Consider the following 19,211-nt stretch of genomic DNA (forward strand, 5'->3'; position numbering starts at 1 on the left):
AGTGATGTGATATTTGACTAACGGTATGTAAAAATGGATGTACTTATTTTGATAGGTTCACCCCTTTGGCCACTAAGCAGCCAATCTTTTGGAGCCGGTTTTGGTCAAAACGCTGTGTTTGCGCCAGCCGAAAATAAAGCCCTGAATGTGTAGCTAACTTAATAAAACAGTACCGCATTTCAAAGAACAGCGCGCTGCCATCATACCCGTTTCATTTAACCACACCCTTTGAGCTATGACCCACGCCAATGAGATCCTTTCTCTTCAATGTAAACGGAAGTGAACAGTGACGGAGTACAAGTTCCACTTCAGCGTTTTTATTTTTGTTATTTAGACATTCATCAACACCATGTAACTCAAAATATTACCAATTTAACTGCACGGCATAACATACATACCCCTAGGTGGTGTTTAATTCACGTTGGAGACAGGACTTAATATATGTTATCTAGTTAACGCTAGCAAGGAGCTAACAATGGCTAACTGTATGGTTTATCACACTCAAATAGCCTCCATCATGGAGGTTCTAGCGAATGCAGCCGTGGCGGAGATTTGTAAACTCGTAGACGACGACTATGCAGTGATCCGTTTGGAAATGTCTCAAAGCCAGAAAGAAAACAGGGCAATGCGGAGGAAACTACAGCTACTGGAACTGAAGATTGCACGGGAGCGCGCAGAGCGCGTCCTCGCCAGTCGTCCCAGTAGTGTCAAGATCCTCGACCGATACAGAGGAATGGCAAAAGGTACATTTAGCAGAACGCTGAGGCTGCGGGACCGTGTCCCCATCCTCCTTTGCGCGCGTGACTTTAGATGCGTTAACCACATTATGGTTAACTGTTTTATTAACCACATTATGGTTAACCAGAATTGGGTCTTGGTCATTTGTTGGATAATATGCAACTTCGATATGTTGCACAAAGCAATTTTTATTTGTCACACACATGGTTAGCAGATGTTAATGCGAGTGTAGCGAAATGCTTGTGCTTCTAGTTCCGACAGTGCAGTAATATCTAACAAGTAACCTAACAATTCTCCAACAACTACCTAATACACATTTAAATTTATTTCACCTTTATTTAACCAGGTAGGCTAGTTGAGAACAAGTTCTCATTTGCAACTTCGACCTGGCCATGATAAAGCATAGCAGTGTGAACAGACAACACAGAGTTACACATGGACTAAACAATTAACAAGTCAATAACACAGTAGAAAAAAAGGGGAGTCTATATACAATGTGTGCAAAGGGCATGAGGAGGTAGGTGAATAATTACAATTTTGCAGATTAACACTGGAGTGATAAATGATCAGATGATCATGTACAGGTAGAGATATTGGTGTGCAAAAGAGCAGAAAAGTAAATAAATAAAAACTGTGGGGATGAGGTAGGTGAAAATGGGTGGGCTATTTACCAATAGACTATGTACAGCTGCAGCGATCGGTTAGCTGCTCAGATAGCTGATGTTTGAAGTTGGTGAGGGAGATAAAAGTCTCCAACTTCAGCGATTTTTGCAATTCGTTCCAGTCACAGGCAGCAGAGTACTGGAACGAAAGGCGGCCGAATGAGGTGTTGGCTTTAGGGATGATCAGTGAGATACACCTGCTGGAGCGTGTGCTACAGATGGGTGTTGGCATCGTGACCAGTGAACTGAGATAAGGCGGAGCTTTACCTAGCATGGCCTTGTAGATGACCTGGAGCCAGTGGGTCTGGTGACGAATATGTAGCAAGGGCCAGCCGACTAGAGCATACAAGTCGCAGTGGTGGGTGGTAATAAGGTGCTTTAGTGACAAAACGGATGGCACTGTGATAAACTGCATCCAGTTTGCTGAGTCGAGTGTTGGAAGCAATTTTGTAGATGACATCGCCGAAGTCGAGGAACGGTAGGATAGTCAGTTTTACTAGGGTAAGCTTGGCAGCGTGAGTGAAGGAGGCTTTGTTGCGGAATAGAAAGCCGACTCTTGATTTGATTTTCGATTGGAGATGTTTGATATGGGTCTGGAAGGAGAGTTTGCAGTCTAGCCAGACACCTAGGTACTTATAGATGTCCACATATTCAAGGTCGGAACCATCCAGGGTGGTGATGCTAGTAGGGCATGCGGGTGCAGGCAGCGATCGGTTGAAAAGCATGCATTTGGTTTTACTAGCATTTAAGAGCAGTTGGAGGCCACGGAAGGAGTGTTGTATGGCATTGAAGCTCGTTTGGAGGTTAGATAGCACAGTGTCCAATGACGGGCCGAAAGTATATAGAATGGTGTCGTCTGCGTAGAGGTGGATCAGGGAATCGCCCGCAGCAAGAGCAGCATCATTGATATATACAGAGAAAAGAGTCGGCCCGAGAATTGAACCTTGTGGCACCCCCATAGAGCCTGCCAGAGGACCGGACAGCATGCCCTCCGATTTGACACACTGAACTCTGTCTGCAAAGTAATTGGTGAACCAGGCAAGGCAGTCATCCGAAAAACCGAGGCTACTGAGTCTGCCGATAAGAATATGGTGATTGACAGAGTCAAAAGCCTTGGCAAGGTCGATGAAGACGGCTGCACAGTACTGTCTTTTATCGATGGCGGTTATGATATGGTTTAGTACCTTGAGTGTGGCTGAGGTGCACCCGTGACCGGCTCGGAAACCAGATTGCACAGCGGAGAAGGTACGGTGGGATTCGAGATGGTCAGTGACCTGTTTGTTGACTTGGCTTTCGAAGACCTTAGATATGCAGGGCAGAATGGATATAGGTCTGTAACAGTTTGGGTCCAGGGTGTCTCCCCCTTTGAAGAGGGGGATGACTGCGGCAGCTTTCCAATCCTTGGGGATCTCAGACGATATGAAAGAGAGGTTGAACAGGCTGGTAATAGGGGTTGCGACAATGGCGGCGGATAGTTTCAGAAATAGAGGGATATATGGATGAGCAGCAAAGGCAAGGTGCAATAGATGGTATAAAATACAGTATATACATGTGATATGAGTAATGTAAGATATGTAAACATTATTCAAGTGGCATTATTTAGAGTGTATAAAGTGACTAGTGATCCATTTATTAAAGTGGCCAGTGATTGGGTCTCAATGTAGGCAGCAGCCTCTCTGAGTTAGTGATTCCTGTTTAGCAGTCTGAAGACACAATAGAAAATTCTAACCAGATTTTCTGCATTCTCAATTTGATGCCTTGCACATAATCAAATGACCTATAAATAGTATGTCAAGAAGTTATGAGAAGTGTTACTTTACATCCTTGCCAATTCTAGACCGTGTCACACAGGGTACAATATAGCATTGACAGTAGCTAACCTAACCACCTCTTTTCCCTCAAAGTTGGAAGTTCATACACCTTAGCCAAATACTCAGTTTCACAATTCCTGACATTTAATCCCAGTAAAAATGCCCTGTATTATGCCAGTTAGGATCACCACTTTATTTTAAGAATGTGAAATGTCAGAATAATAGTAGAGCGATTTCAGCTTTTATTTCTTTCATCACATTCCCAGGGGGTCAGAAGTTTACATACATTCAATTAGTATTTGGTAGCATTGCCTTTAAATTGTTTAACTTGGGTCAAATGTTCTGGGTAGCCTTTCACAAGCTTCCTCAAGCCATTTTGCCACAACTTTGGAGTATTCTTGGGGTCATTGTCCATTTGGAAGACCCATTTGCGACCAAGCTTTAATTTCCTAACTGATGTCTTGAGATGCTACTTCAATATATCCACACAATTTTCTTACCTCATGATGCCATCTATTTTGTGAGTGCACCAGTCCCTCCTGCAGCAAAGCACCCCCACAACATGCTGCCACCCCCATGCTTCACGGTTGGGATGGTGTTCTTTTGCTTGCAACCCTCCCCCTTTTCCTCCAAACATAACAATGGTCAATATAGCCAAACAGTTATATTTTTGTTTAATAAGAAAAAAGTACCATCTTTGTCCCCATGTGCAGTTGCAAACCGTAGTCTGACATTTTATGACGGTTTTGGAGCAGCGGCCTCTTCCGTGCTGAGCGGCCTTTCAGGTTATCTCGTTTTACTGTGGATATAGATACTTTAGCTCTAACTTGAGCCCAGTGCTGCTATTGCTGGAAATCCATTGGTTTTGGTTTGGATACGTTCATATGGTCACTTTGGGGACGACGTCATCTATGCACTTATTGGTAATCTCCTCAATGCTATTGGATGAATCCGGGAACATATCTCAGTCTGTACTACAATGGTGTTGCCCATGCTCTCACTGACCCATAATGGGACGTCTATCTATCTAAGTCTATGGTTAATGTTTGGATAGTGTGCAATACTTACCCTGATTACTTAGCTATCTTGCACAATTTGTTTTATTTTACTAGGCAGGTCAATTAAGACAATTCTTATTCCACAAAGACCGTATTCTAACCACATTTCCTATTGTCATACTTTTAAAATAATATGATGCATGGAACATAATCAATACGGTATGAAGTTTTTAGAAGTGTTACCTTACATCCTTGCCAAATGTATACTGTCATTAGTGTACAATATACTGTTGAGCATTGAGAGTAGCTAACCTAACAACCACTTTTCCCTCAATCATTGTCTCAGGTGAAGGACATCTCACTGGAGGCCACAGGGGCTTGGCGAAGCCAGCGGGACACAATACATGGAGAGATGACCAACCAATCACTGTTGATGAGGGGAGTGGAACCTCAACCCAGCACATTATTGTGATAGAGGTTAGTGGAATAGTGTTGCATTAACAATTAGTTACTTTGGAAATCAAATGTGTCCTGATTTTTCTTCTGAAATCGTTCCATTTGATTTCAATCACTTTCTGACTGCACCCCTTTTTGATTTGAACAGCACTTTCCATACACATTCAGGAGATAGTTGACCCAAAGTTGACCCATTTTGCATACCCCACCATACCATGGGACATCCATGTCTTTACTACTGGGGGAAAAATGACAGTTGAGTATGATATAATTTTAAAGCTTACATGCAGGGTGGTAATTCAACTTAGACCCTAATTTACATAATTGGCTGTGTTTGTGTTGTGCCCGCCATCAGTTGAGACACAGCATACTCCTGAAAACATGGCGGGTGTCATTTGAATTCTAGAAATATAATTAATAGAATTGACCTATCCATTCAGACCACTGCAATTTAGCTGGTACACCATTGACATTTTAATTAGAAGTTGCTATCACTATTTTGATGTAATTTCCTGTCCTAAAGAGGAAATGCACATTTAAGTTCCACCTCTGAAAAATTACAACGGCTACTTCATTAAAATGACAGGCTGGGGCACTGACAAATAGGGCACTGTTAGTGTAGCTACCTAGCATGCTAAACTTATCTAGCTAGCTAATGTTATTTGTTAATGCTGTTTTTTATTTTCTTACTACACCATATTCAAAATATTAGCCAGCTGGCTCTGTGTCTGGTTCTGGAGCTGAATTAGGGAAAACATTGCCACAGATAGAAACCACTGGCCTATCTTTGACTTTGTCATCGCCAAAGTTTTGTCATCTTCCATAAATTGTGGCCTCAAATCCGCTATAGAAATAGTTAGAAATAATAAGATGAAACTCTGGTAATATGAATAACTATTGAACGATAAGCTGTTATGCGTTTTTCTACATTGTTATGGACACTTTGCAACCTTTGGTAGCTAGGTAGGCTGCTGGTATGCTTCGGCTGCTGCTATAGCAAAGCCAAGTCAGCTCGTGCTCATGGTTCTCATGGGAAGTGAAAGTATAGGCTACAATGACTTTGTTCATTGACAAACTAGCTTGTGAACAAAATAATTTAAATAGCCAAGAAACACAAGGACAAAGTCTCATTTCAGTTGACTTTTGTCTACAGCTTTTCTAAAAATGTAAATTTCACTCAGCTCTAAACGTGGGCACAGCTTCCAGACAGGAAGGACGAGGCGGAATAGGCTATATGGCATTTGTAGTTCTTTGACTTTGTGCAATTTTAATGTACCAGCTATGAAACAAAACAGCGGAAGTAATTTGAAAACAGCTACTGCAGCATTTATTTTACTATAACTGTGATCATACTTTACCGTTTTTATTCACAAACGCAAGTGAAAAGCTCGCACTGTTGAGCCCTGACCACCCGCCTGGGTGTTCATTTTAGGCCCATCATATTAGTGGTCATAACCATTCATTTTGCGGCGACGGGTTGGCATAATGCTATCATATCACGCAATTATACCATTTATAAAATGTTCAGATATATGTATATTTAATACAGACACAAGGCTGTTTGTCTCATCTCAGTGGCAAATAATCAATTTGAATAATCTTGCAGCTGTTTCTGATTAAGGAACAATGCCATGCTGGTGGGTGGTAACATTCAATTAAAACCAGCCCTGAAATGAAATGTAGTTTGAAAAGCATTTGTATGTCATATCATAGGAAAACACACCGCATTCACACGGATTTGCACAAAGTGGGCAGCTCAGATGTCACTACAAGCCCAAATTAAAACTAAAACGATGACTTATTGACTTAAATCGTTGTGCAAAATCATGGGTAAGCTGTGGCCATCATCTTTCAGCTCTAAAAAGCTTTTCTACTGGTGTGGGCATTTAAACATCCAGTTACTACCACAAAGATATCCGCCGGTCGATTCACAGTTTAATGTCAACTTAAGTAAGAATATCTATTCTGTCATCTATATTTCTATGATTTCAATAGGTTTCCTATGGATGATTCACAGTATAATATAAAACATCTTATATTCCCATTCAAGTCAACATTCTCTTGTTATGGTTGACGGTCCAATTGTTATGGACCGTCAACCATCTTTTTGGTACCAATAGAAAGTTGAAATTGTATTTCCATTTTAGTACATTTATCAGTCAGAAAACATGACATCCTCCACCCTGTTTTCAAGAGCATGCTGTGCCTCAACTGATGACAGGCACAACACAAACATCTTAGATTATGTAAAATAGTCTAAGCTACAACGTATGCAAGAAAAGTTGACTTTTTTTTAGATATTTGGTGTTAAAGGAAAACATTTACATTTTTCAAGATATCAAAAAAATAGACAACCCTGTTTGTAAAGCTTTTAAATGATATCAAACTCAACCGTAGTGCGGTCAAAAAGTAATTGAAATCAAATGGAACGACCCATAAGGGAGCTTGTTAGACATCCCTACGACATTGTCATTGTTGTCTTTTGGCCAATCACATCAGATCTTTTTCCTAGCTGATCTCATTGGTCAAAAGACCAATTAAAGGGGAAACAAATATCAGAATTGGGCTGCTGTCTAAACGCAGCCTTCTTGTGTCAAGTCTGCAGATGCAGAGGCTGTAGGTCCTGGGGTCAAGCAGGAGAGGTCCGAAGGAAAGGAGCTACAACACAGCAGAGACATCCAGACTGGAACAGCGGCTGGAGTAGCATCCCCTATAGCCACGGAGGACTCAACCACCGCCCCAGCGCAGCCCAGGACGCGACGCAGCATCACGGAGGTCAGTGGAACGCTGAACGCCGTCCTCAAGTCAGAGACAGACATGGAGACTTTAACTGTAACACAAAGGCTTTTGCACACAGGATCTGACCACAGATCAGACCCAGAGAGACTGGGGCCATTGGGCTGTCCTGCTCCCGGGTCAGAGTATTTACTTTACGGTAACCACTTAGGTGACGTGTTAGAGACTGGCAATGATCCGTCTTGTTCTTACGCTACAGGGATGGACCCTGGCAACGTGCCCTTGGGTTTAGAGACACACACTGATCTGTCTAGAGAGGACTGGAACCAGTACACTAGTAGTGTATACTCTGAAGGGTGCGTAAAGGGTCTGGTCGTAGATAAAGTGACTGTGAAAGTGGAGGGCGACGCTCCTCCCACATGGAATGCAGATAGTCACATAGGAGACGGACACTCACAGGGCAGAGATTTCTTAGAAAACAGGGAAAGTTTAGAGACAAATCCAAATGTTGCGACCCACTCCCCTTTACACGCATTCAGCGGTCATGACCCAGTGTCCACATCGATGGGGCCTTTGGATTCAAACAACCGTGTCCGTTTCGATCAGATATTAAACTCAAATGACAGGGCTAGAGCCCAGGCTCCGGGAGGGGGAGCAATATCAGGCAGTATTAAAGATAAACGGTTCCTCTACAAGTTCTGTAACAAAGGCTTCAGCTGCACCCAGAAGTCGGAGATACATCAGAGGGTCCACACAGGTGAGAAACCTTTCATCTGTACCCAGTGTCACATGCGCTTTGCCCAAGCTGGCACCCTGAAGAGGCACCAGAGGGTCCACACAGGGGAGAAACCCTTCAAATGTACCCAGTGTCACATGCGCTTTGCCCAGGCTGGTGACCTGAAGAGGCACCAGAGGGTCCACACAGGGGAGAAACCCTTTCGGTGCCCCCAGTGTGAGAAGAGGTTCTCCCGCCAGGACCAGCTGAAGATGCACCTGAAGATCCACATGGACGAAAGGCTGTTTGCGTAGCTACCTCAGGGTACACCAGCAGAAAAAACATTCCACTCTATAACATAGAACAGGGGTAGGCAACCCTGGTCCTGGAGGGCTATAGGCACTTCATTTTTTGATTTAACTGACCTGGAAGCCCAGGTGTGTTGAATTTAGGCAATCACTGATCAATTAGGTGATCAGGTGTGGTGCCTAGTTGTATCAACCCAGACAAAGACCGTAACCATTTCTACTTGATACTGTAGCTTCTGACATTTAGTTCAAAAACCTGCATGAAAGACAAAGCTGAATTGTTATTGTTGTCAACAGAACATATCCACAGATCCATTTGGAATGACAAGACTAACAGATTTTACTGTTGAATATTCCTTCGTAGAATATTGCATCCAAACATTGTGTGATTTCTAAGGCATATATAAATAAGCCTTAAAAGTCTGTTACATGTAGTGTTTGTACTGTGTAGGATATATGATGTTTCATTACTTCCATTCAACTACTACCATTTTGTCCCACGACACTTTTAATGAGAATTCATGTAGATTTTTCTTTGTTGAGATGTGTGTGTGGTTTTCATATGGTGTATTTAACACTCGTTTATGTACCTGTATACATACGGGTTGAAAGTGGCAGATTTGGGCACTGATAAGCACCTAAATTGTAACGACAGTGTCTGTACAGTAACATGCAATAAATGACGTCAGTGCTCAGGCTCTGTATGGGTTTTGACTGACAGCTGTTCTGAACTTGAGCACAACACGTGACAAGTTGCACCCATCCCTCCCACTAATTGTGCAACTTTTTGTTGTTGTCTGAATGAAGGAAATGCTGAAAATTTAAGAGGACTCTATGTATTTTGAAAGATGAGATGTTAAGGATTATAATAAATACAGCTTTGACTTCATAAAAGCAAACCAAACACTCATAAGTCAAAATGTGCACTTCACATTTCCATATGATAAAACTCATGTCATATACACAGTGTGAAAACATTAGGAACACTGTCAATGACAGACCGACCAGGTGAAAGCTTTGATTCCTTATTGTTAAATCGACTTCAATCAGTGTAGATGAAGGAGGTTAAAGAAGGATTTGAAAAGCCTTGAGACTTGGATTATGTTTGTGTGTCATTCAGAAGGTGAATAGGCAAGACAAAATATTTAAATACACAGTGTATGGTAGGTGCCCGGCGCACCCATTTGAGTGTGTCAAGAACTGCAACGCTGCTGGGTTTTTCGTGCTCAACAGTTTCCCTTGTGTATCAAGAATGGTCCACCACCCAAAGGAGATCCAACCAACTTGACACAACTGTGGGGAGCATTGGAGTCAACATGGGCCAGCATCCCTGTGGAACGCTTGACACCTTGCAGAGTCCATGCACAGACGAATTGAGGCTGTTCTGAGGGCAAAAGGGGTTGCAACTCAACAGTAGGGAGGCTTTCCTCATGTCTTGTACACTGTTTACAGTGTCAATGTTTATGATCCCTACGTTTGATGTTCAGTTACAAGATGACATGGTGTCAGAACCTGTTCTGAACATAATGAGTCTAATTAGCCACAGAACACACGCCTGAATGCACTCATGACTCCTTTCTATGCTCACCAAAATGACCATCTGTTTCTCTGAATTGTCTTGTGAAAGCCTAACACTGTAATGTCGTATTTTATAATTTAGCTGTTGGCAATAGAACAAGCTTTCAAATGATGCCCACCTCGTCCAGATTGCCATTTTAAAATGGTCCGGTTTTGGATTGCGACAACAAGTGTGCTTGCAGCAGTTTCTCAACGGCACAGCTAGGAGCAACAAAAAAAATCACCTTGTAGTTGGAGAGACTGTTCTTTGAGTCATACAAATGCATTGAAATGACTTAGGAACTGTGCACACTTTGGAGAGGTGTATTGCCACTTGGAGACACCAGTTAGTCCTCTCACGCAAACCCTTGTCATTTTTCTGCCTTACGTTGCACCTACCCCACCTTTTCCAGGAATATTCTTGTCATGTTACTGAATGAATCAAGAGTATTTATTGATTTCGTTATCAACAAATGCGGTGAAAAGTTCAGTAAATGTAAAATGCACATCAAATCAACAGTGTAATGTTGCGATTCAGTATTGTTTTAGGTGAACTGTTGTGTCCTCTACTTTGGACACAACAGTTTCCATAATCTCAAAACTGTTCCCTTTCAATTGCTACCATGCTTATTCATGTCATATTTCTTCTGTAAGAAACATTTAAATGTAGCCCTATCATTATACAGTGCCTTCAGAAAGTATTCATACCCCTTGACTTATTCCACATTTGTTGTTACAGCTTGAATTCAAAAAATCTTTTTTTTTCTTACCCATCTACACACAATACCCCATAATGACAAAGTGAAAACATGTTTTCCAAAATGTTAGCAAATGTATTAAATGAAATACAAACATAACTCATTTACATATGTATTCACACCCTTGAGTCAATACTTTGTGGAAGCAAGTGATTGCAGTGATTGCAGCTTTGAGTCTTTCTGGGTCATTTTCTAAGAGCTTTCAACAACTGGATCGTGCAACATTTTCCCATTTTATTTTTGAAGCTCTGTCAAATTGGTTGTTGATCTTTGCTAGACATGCATTTTCAGGCTTCGACATAGATTTTCAAGTAGATTTACAAAACTGTAACTCAGGCACTCGGGAACATTCACTGTCTTTTTGGTAAGGAACTCCAGTGTAGATTTGGCATTATGCTTTAGGTTGTTGTTCTGTTGAAAGGTGAATTAATCTCCCAGTATCTGGTGGAAACTAGGCACTTGCCTGTGCTAAGCTCCACAGTCCTTAGTGATGGCAAGCATACCCACAACATGATGCAGCCACCACTATGCTTGAAAATATAGAGTGGTACTTGGTAATGTGTTGTACAGGATTTGCCCCAAACATAACACTTTGTATTCAGGACAAAAAGCAAATTGCTTTGACACATTTTTTTGCAGTATTACTTTACTGCCTTGTTGCAAACAGCATGAATGTTTTGGAATATTTGTTTTTCTTTGCAGACTTCCTTCTTTTCACTCTGTCAATTAGGTTAGTACTGTGGAGTAACTACAATGTTGTTCATCCATCCTCAGTTTTCTCCTATCACAGCCATTAAACTCCAACTGTTTTTAAAGGCACCATTGGTCTCATGGTGAAATCCCGAGAGGATTCCTTCCTCCCCGGCAACTGAGTTAGGAAGGACGCCTGTATCTTTGGAGTGACTGGGTCTATTTATACACCATCCAAAGTGTAATTTAATAAATTCGCCATGTTCAAAAGGATATTCAATGTCTGCTTTTTTCCCCTTCTTTTTTTACCTATCTACCAATAGGTGCCCTTCTTTGCGAGTCATTGGAAAACCTGTGGGGTACTGAGAGTTCAAAAATCATGTTTACATACAGAGTCTATGCAACTTATGTGACTTGTTAATTAAGCAAATGTGAACTCATTAACTTATTTAGGCTTGCCATAACAAAGTGGTTAAATATTTATTTACTCAAGACATTTCAGCTTTTCATTCTTTATTAATTTTGTAAGAATTTCTAAAAACATAATTCCACTTTGACATTATGGGGTATTTGTATGTAGGCCAGTGACAAAAAAAAATCTAAATTTGATACATTTTGCATTCAGGCTGTAATACAACAAATTGTGGAAAATGACTACTTTCTGGAGGCTCTGTAGGCCGTGTAAAAGGGTTAATAAACACAAAATGGGACTTTTCATTGAAACTCCCTTTAGTAAACGACTGAACACACCCTATGCTGCATACACTAACAGCACTTTATAACCAATAAACACTTAGAAAATATACCTACACATTCCCACACACTAACAAACACCTACTGTACACAGAAAAATAGTTTGGTAAGGTTTGTCTGATGTCTGCTGACTTATTTTAACCCACAGCATTATATTTATTTATATTTATCCACCATGATGGGTTTAACAACAATGAAGTAATTCTGTAACTACAGTATAGGACTCAAACGTAGTGGGGATGGGTAAACACTCCATTTTGAAAGTGTGTTTATTATCTGTGTGTACGTACCTGAGGGAGTGTATGTCTAATCTGTATCACCTGTCTCTTCCAGGAGGAGGAGGGTCCAGAGGTGCTGCTGGTGAAGGAGGAGGGGTGTGAGGAGGGTCTGGGGAACCCCGAGGGGACCATGGTCATGGAGGACAACCAGACTACACCTCCTCCTGAACCCACAGAGGAGCCAGCTGAGCAGTACAGGACCACACACAGTCTCACTGAGGTGAGCCAACTGTAAATTACTGTCTGAATGGTATTCAGTCAGGGCCTGTATCCACAAAGTGTCTCAGAGGAGAGCTGTGGTATCATGCCTTTGAATCATCCAAGTATTAGTGTCAACTAATCAAATCAACTAACATGTTTGGATAGTATTTATAGCAATCCTTCATTGTCCAATCAGAAGATGCTCCACAGCAGGATGCTCCTATCAGATTTCTTGATCCAATATCCTCTCACTCTGTATCTCTTACAGTCAGTAGACATGGAGGATGGGAAGCTTGATCTGCTGCTGGTCAAAGAGGAGACCATAGAAGATGGACCAGAGAGCATTAACCTGCTGAGTGGACTAAAGATGGGGGAGCAAGGTAAAAGAGAAATACATGTAGCCTACATACAGTAATAGATATTCAATGGGAATAGTGATGCACCTGGCTATTGTTTTTTTTCTTAATTTTCTTCATTCAAATGTTTTTATCAATACAGCTTATGTTTACATACAAAAACACACATTATAATGTGTGTACTTGACCAGGTAATTGACAACAAAAAAAACATATGTAAAGTCTATTTTGAAACCTCTTCCTGCAGGTGGTTGGCTGGAAGCTAACAGAAGAGACTGGGTGACCATCTTGGATTCCCAGACCCAGACTGGTGCAGCCAAGGGCCCGGGGGATGACATCACTGAGCAGGCCAGGACCAGAGGAGACCTAGTGGAGGTCAGTGGGAAGGGACAGCGTCCTCAACTCTGGGCTGGGAAACAACACTGTAAACCAGAAACAGACAGTTGAACATAAAACAACAACCAAACTGACAACAGACTGGGTGAGGTGTCGATTTTAGGTGTGTCTGTATGCAGGGGGAGAGAACAGACACAGACTCTGCTAGCGATGCTCCATCTTGCTCCTATAGTTGTGATTCAGAGACACTGATGGCACCTCAGGTTAACCACCTAACAGGTTCTGCCTTCAGCCTGCCTTCTATAGGATCTATCAACTGGAACATGGACCCTGTGACATCAGACACTTCCTGGCCTTCATCCTCCTCACACTCTCCTTATGTTAAACCAGACCTCAGACAATGCCAGTGCCTCAACACTAAATGGCTTCACAAGACCATTGATAAATGACAGTAGGAAAGGGAACGCCTTTAGTTTCTCCTTTTGTTCTGTGGAACCAAAACATTATACTTCATTCTTGAATCAACACACATTATTTATTTATAATAAAATCAAATGGCTCCATATTGTTAGGTACTTGAATCACAGTGTTAGATGGCTAGACTGTGCTTAACATTTAATCATTTCATGTCATGTTTTTCTGTGTACAGCAAAGAGCTTCTTATATAAACCTTTATGTTCTTCTGTACAATTTGTGTTTACAGTCTGCAGTCCATGAAGACCTGCTGATATCAGGTGTTGCTGACGGGAGAGACTGGACCTCTGAAGCACCTGGTCACAAACCCTGGCCACGGATCAGAACCCTGGATCAGGAGCCGTTTCTCTTCCTTCCCAAGTCAGGACCAGGACCGAACCACGAAGGACCGAGACTCCACCACCACACCGAACACAACCAGTGGACAGGTGGACTGAACAACCTCAGTCCTGGTGGTCATCAGAGAGACAGAGACTCCAGTCAGGAATCAAGTCTGCAGGCCAGACCCTTCTCTTCACAGTCTCAGTGCAGGGATGAAGCAGGGCCTGGGGCTGATAGAGATAGACCCTCCTGTTCCTATGATACAAACACCACAGTATCCATGATGAACAGAGCAGGTCACCCTGGGCTTCAGCCTTCACAGAGACTGGTGGGAGATTCCCCTGGTGGTAGTCTATCAGCAAGTGTGTCTTCTCCTTCAGGGTCTTGTCTAATGCCTGGTGACTGGGTTCATAGAAAGCCTGGATCTGGGTCTAGCCTTCCTCAGTTACCTCATGGTTACCCCACCAATACAGACAGGGTCAGAATGGGTGTTCATCACAAGAGGTACCTAGCCTATAACACAGCACACAATCCCAACAACACCCAAACAATGACTAGAGGTCAAGGTAGGAGCTCAAAGACCAACCACCCGGGGGTGGTGGCTCCTGCTTCTACCTCCTCTGGTGTCATTGGGTCACAATGTGGTAGGCCGAGTGTTAGGACAGACGCTGACAAGCCGTATGCCTGTCCCACGTGTGGGAAGCGTTTTGCTAAGGTGAACTATGTGAAGCAGCACCAGACTGTTCACACCAAGGAGAGGCCCTTCATGTGTAAGCTGTGTTACAAGAGGTTTTCCTTCCTTAGTAACCTCATCAGACATAGGAGTGTCCACAATGGGGAGAAATCATAGCAGTGTGGCTTGAGATGTAGGCTATATAGGGGATGTCTGGGACCTATTCTTTAGCTGAAATCTTCCAGTTATCATGTGAAGTGTCCTGGGTAAGCTCACACCATACATAGTTGTTTGGTGTGTTGACATAGTAAATAACGCTGTAATTGAAGTGTAACACTATCAGTTCGTACGTAAACTCACTCTGGCTATCTACTCCGATTTAATGACTGGTGTCAGTAAACATTTAAAAAAAACGTCATTAAATTGTTGCCAGCAGCACAGTTACAGTCACCAAAGCTCCAGATAACATGAAAACAGCCTAATCAGCTCTGCTATTGCAAATAAAATGGTCAGAGTGAGGTGTTCTCTTATTTGTTTCTGGAAGTAACTTCAGCCACTGCCGTTGTGAAGTCAGACGCACGGATCAAAGTGTCCCAGTGTGCGAGCAGAATTGAGGAACGGACAATTTGCCAATGCTCTGAGTTTACGTACGAACACACCCTATATTCACCCTCTGAATTTAGTTTTGCCTAAATTCTATTCATAACAAATATAATGTCCCTCGTTTTTATAACACGCCTTGTCTGTGTTCCAGTCTTTTTAGCTAACTTTCCACTCCATGTCATTGCCAAAGAGACTGGCCTTTCTGACGTTTCAACAAATCAGGATCAACTCCTCTGTTATTAACCTCCAGATCAATGTAGAGTTTTCATATTTGAGATTGGCCTTTCTGCAATCTCAACGTTCAATAATATGCAGCTGGATTTACAGCGGAGTTGCTCATTGGTTGTTGTAAATAACCTTAATATTTCCCACGACATGTGGAGCCTCAAATATAAATATAACGTCAAAATCTAAAATGTTGCTGTTCGCTATGCAATAGGCTTTGTGGCTGGAATTACAGTATGTATTTAGTTTGAGAGTTTAGATTTGAGCTAACAATTTAGCAGACTGGTTACTTCTGGACAAACAGAGAATGATTGCTTAGCAACCGGATACCAGCATGTTCTGTGGGGGTAAAAAGCGACAGTTCCAATATTTAGATAATATTTGTGATTGGAGGAAAGCTGTGAGGGTTATCTAATCAGGATTCACTCATCTGTTAACCTCCAGCTCATGATAGAATGTTCATTTTTGAAAATGGCAGGAGTGGAATGTTAGTTAAAGAGACTGGTACTCAGGCTATAACACCCCCGCCAAAAACATTATTTGATATAGTCAGGTGGTACCTGTTCCTTTATGTGCTATAATTAGGTGATCAAATCTGTTAATAAATTAGAATTCATGTTGTCCTTTTGATGTGTTGATTTTGATTTGCTTGTTTATAATTTAGAATTAAAATGGCCTAAGTCTCCTTGGCTTCCTTCTTAACCTCTAGGTTTCTGTCTTTGCCACAGATGGGATCGAGCCAGTCATTTTTAGGTCAATTACTGACTGCGCTGAGCTTCGAAAGGGTTTCCACTATATTCCACAGCCACAAAGTAAAGATTGCCTATATCGTGGAAGTTCATGAAAACAAAAATGTACTTTTTGGTCTTTAAGGTTAGAGTCAGGCATAAGGTTAGTAGTGTGGTTACCTCTTTTAGAACCCAAGAGTGAAATACTTACGCACTGGTCCCTAACATGTAGGCTCAGCATTCCTGAACAGTCCCATTACAAGGCGGAATGTTGTACAGACTTCATTTCAATTTACTTTACCTGTTGTCCGCTGAGTTTGTCCATATGTCGGAGGTAATCTGATTCAAAATATCCACAGGGAAGTATTAGTATTGGAGCGACCCGCACAGACAGCTGTGTGTTATGTGTTAGGCTAGTAGGTGGTTGTGTAGTACTTACCAGTACCCAGTGTTCGCGGAGTCCGACATGCCAATCAACCTGCTATCTGCCCATCACGGGAATGCCTGGAATGTTCTGATGCGGGGCATCCTGGCGGAGTGGCGTGGAGGGAGGTTGGGCAGGGGGATGGAGCATTGGAAGTTAAGACCAGGTTTAGCCTTTGTTCTCTCTCTTACGTCTGGGCTTCACAAGAGAAGGTCACGATTGGCTTGTGGGTTATCTTTCATTTATTTGGCGTGGGCTGCGGCCAAACAGTAGCCTGTGTAAAGTTGGTTTAAGAAACCGCCAATTCGTAAACTCAATCCTCTGTCTGGACAATTGTTCCTTTATGATATAGTCAGGTCATTGCAGTATTATCAACTCGACATTCAGTACGCTGGTCTTTATATCGGTTTGTATTTTCAGTTTTTATTTTCAATACTGATGCAATTCACACCTGACAAACACTTGCACAATATGGGTGACCCTAACCGACCCTATAGACCGAACAGCAAACACTTCCAGTTTATTGAGAGGAAGGGTGCTCCGGTTGACGACATTCGGCTATTGCTTACATATTGTGCAATGCGTCAAGCGATAGAACCTACCGTAATTGCAAATTGTCGGGTAAACAACACTTTCCTGTGTATAATCTCCACCTCCAGCTACCAAAATGACCAAAAGCATGTACAATTAAAGTAACTGTAAATATAATTTTATTTCACATTCTGGCTTGTATAAACAAACATTTAGTAATTTCCCAGGTATTTTTTCTGGAAATGTGAAGAGTGGTGCCGGGACAGTTCTGGGATCCCGTTACCGGTGTGAATCCCTGGTAAACGGTAGGCATGCTCTCTGCTACCCACTTCATATTTTAATTATTATTTTGGGTATAGGGGAGAGTCACTTGTTTTTTTTTCAGGCATTCAGGGTGGGTCGGGTAAAAATATATTTTACTGAAGGGAGGGCCATCCATTTTCATTTGAGGTCCGATTTTTTCCAGGTAAATCTAATTTATAAATAACGTACAGTCCCTAATGTTAAAAGAATAAGCAACCCATTCACTCCAGTAGGTGCCATGAAATCATAACAATACAGAAGTACAACCATTTCATTTCCAAAATGAAATGAACAAATCTGCTATTAGGCCTACTTCCCATTGCAAACATGTTTTATCTTGTTCATCACATTAACAGGTGATCTAAAGTTTAAATGCAACAATATTTAAAAACTATTATTTTAAAAGAGATAAAAAAGCGAACTGGAACACGCTGCCGTACACATCGATCCAGAGCATCACAAACATGCTCAATGGGTGACATGTCTGGTGAATATGCAGGCCATGCAAAAACTGACATTTCCAGCTTCCAGGAATTGTGTACAGATCCTTGCGACATGGGGCCGTGCATTATCATGCTGAAATATGAGGTGATGGCAGCAGATGAATGGCACGACAATGGACCTCACGATCTCGTCATGGTATCTCTGTGCATTCAGATTTATTTCATCACATTCCCAGTGGGTCAGAAGTTTACATACAGTCGATCAATATTTGGTAGCATTGCCTTTAAATAGTTTAACTTGGGTCAAATGTTTCTGGTAGCCTTCCACAAGCTTCCCACAATAAGTTTGGTGAATTTTGTCCGATTCCTTATGACAGAGCTTATGTAACTTAGTCAGGTTTGTAGGCCTCTTTGCTCACACAAGCCTTTTCAGTTCTGCCCACAGTTTTTCTATAGGATTGAGGTCAGGGCTTTGTGATGGCCACTCCAATACCTTAACTTTGTTGTCCTTAAGCCATTTTGCCACAACTTTGGAAGTATGCTTGGGGTCATTGTCCATTTGGAAAACCCATGTGCGACCAAGCTTTAACTTCGGGACTGATGCCTTGAGATGTTGCTTCAATATATCCACGTAATTTTCCTTCCCTCATGATGCCATCTATTTTGTGAAGTGCACCAGTCCCTCCTGCAGCAAAGCACCCTCACAGCATGATGCTTCCATCCCCATGCTTCACAGTTGGGATGGTGTTCTTTGGCTTGCAAGCCTCCCCCTTTTTCCTCCAAACATAACGATGATCATTATGGCCAAACAGTTCTATTTTTGTTTCATCAGACCAGAGGACATTTCTCCAAAAAGTACAATCTTTGTCCCCGAGTGCAGTTGCAAACCTAGTCTGGCTTTTTTATGGCGGTTTTGGAGGAGTGTCTTCTTCCTTGCTGGGCGACCTTTCAGGTTATGTCGATATAGGACTCGTTTTACTGTGGATATAGATACTTTTGTACCTGTTTCCTCCAGCATCTTCACAAGGTCCTTTGCTATTGTTCTGGGATTGATTTTCGCTTTTCGCACCAAAGTACATTCATCTCTAGGAGACAGAACGCGTCCCCTTCCTGAGCTGTATGACGGCTGTATG

The 19,211-nt window shown here is 42.1% G+C and overlaps 1 protein-coding gene and 1 long non-coding RNA gene across 3 annotated transcripts; one reads left to right on the plus strand and one right to left on the minus strand.

Annotated features, from left to right (window-relative positions):
- The first annotated feature begins 249 nt into the window (after positions 1-249).
- LOC118395481 (uncharacterized) lies at positions 250-16,334 on the plus strand. The gene is made up of 7 exons (XM_052465127.1): positions 250-743; positions 4,556-4,686; positions 7,264-7,440; positions 12,516-12,680; positions 12,930-13,041; positions 13,265-13,392; positions 14,057-16,334. Exons 1-7 carry the CDS (start codon positions 476-478, stop codon positions 14,996-14,998), a joined length of 1,923 nt encoding a protein of 640 aa, XP_052321087.1. The 5' UTR covers positions 250-475; the 3' UTR covers positions 14,999-16,334.
- Positions 12,940-17,252, minus strand: LOC127908094 (uncharacterized). Of its 2 annotated transcripts, none has more exons than XR_008066175.1 (3): positions 16,817-17,252; positions 13,253-13,439; positions 12,940-13,022 (listed from the first exon to the last, which is right to left on the minus strand). It is a non-coding gene; the product is annotated as an uncharacterized LOC127908094 (long non-coding RNA). The 2 variants fall into 2 exon arrangements; XR_008066176.1 differs by lacking the exon at positions 16,817-17,252 and adding an exon at positions 16,679-16,800.
- Positions 17,253-19,211: the final 1,959 nt, after the last annotated feature.

Source organism: Oncorhynchus keta, chromosome 16 (assembly GCF_023373465.1).
Source record: "Oncorhynchus keta strain PuntledgeMale-10-30-2019 chromosome 16, Oket_V2, whole genome shotgun sequence".
NCBI lineage: Eukaryota > Metazoa > Chordata > Actinopteri > Salmoniformes > Salmonidae > Oncorhynchus > Oncorhynchus keta.

Excerpts from the sequence above, each read along its gene's own strand:
- LOC118395481 (XM_052465127.1), top strand. The coding sequence starts at position 476 with ATGGCTAACTGTATGGTTTATCACACTCAAATAGCCTCCATCATGGAG. Across the intron at positions 744-4,555 it reads ATACAGAGGAATGGCAAAAG|GTGAAGGACATCTCACTGGA; the intron begins GTACATTTAGCA and ends TCATTGTCTCAG. Across the intron at positions 7,441-12,515 it reads CGCGACGCAGCATCACGGAG|GAGGAGGAGGGTCCAGAGGT; the intron begins GTCAGTGGAACG and ends TGTCTCTTCCAG.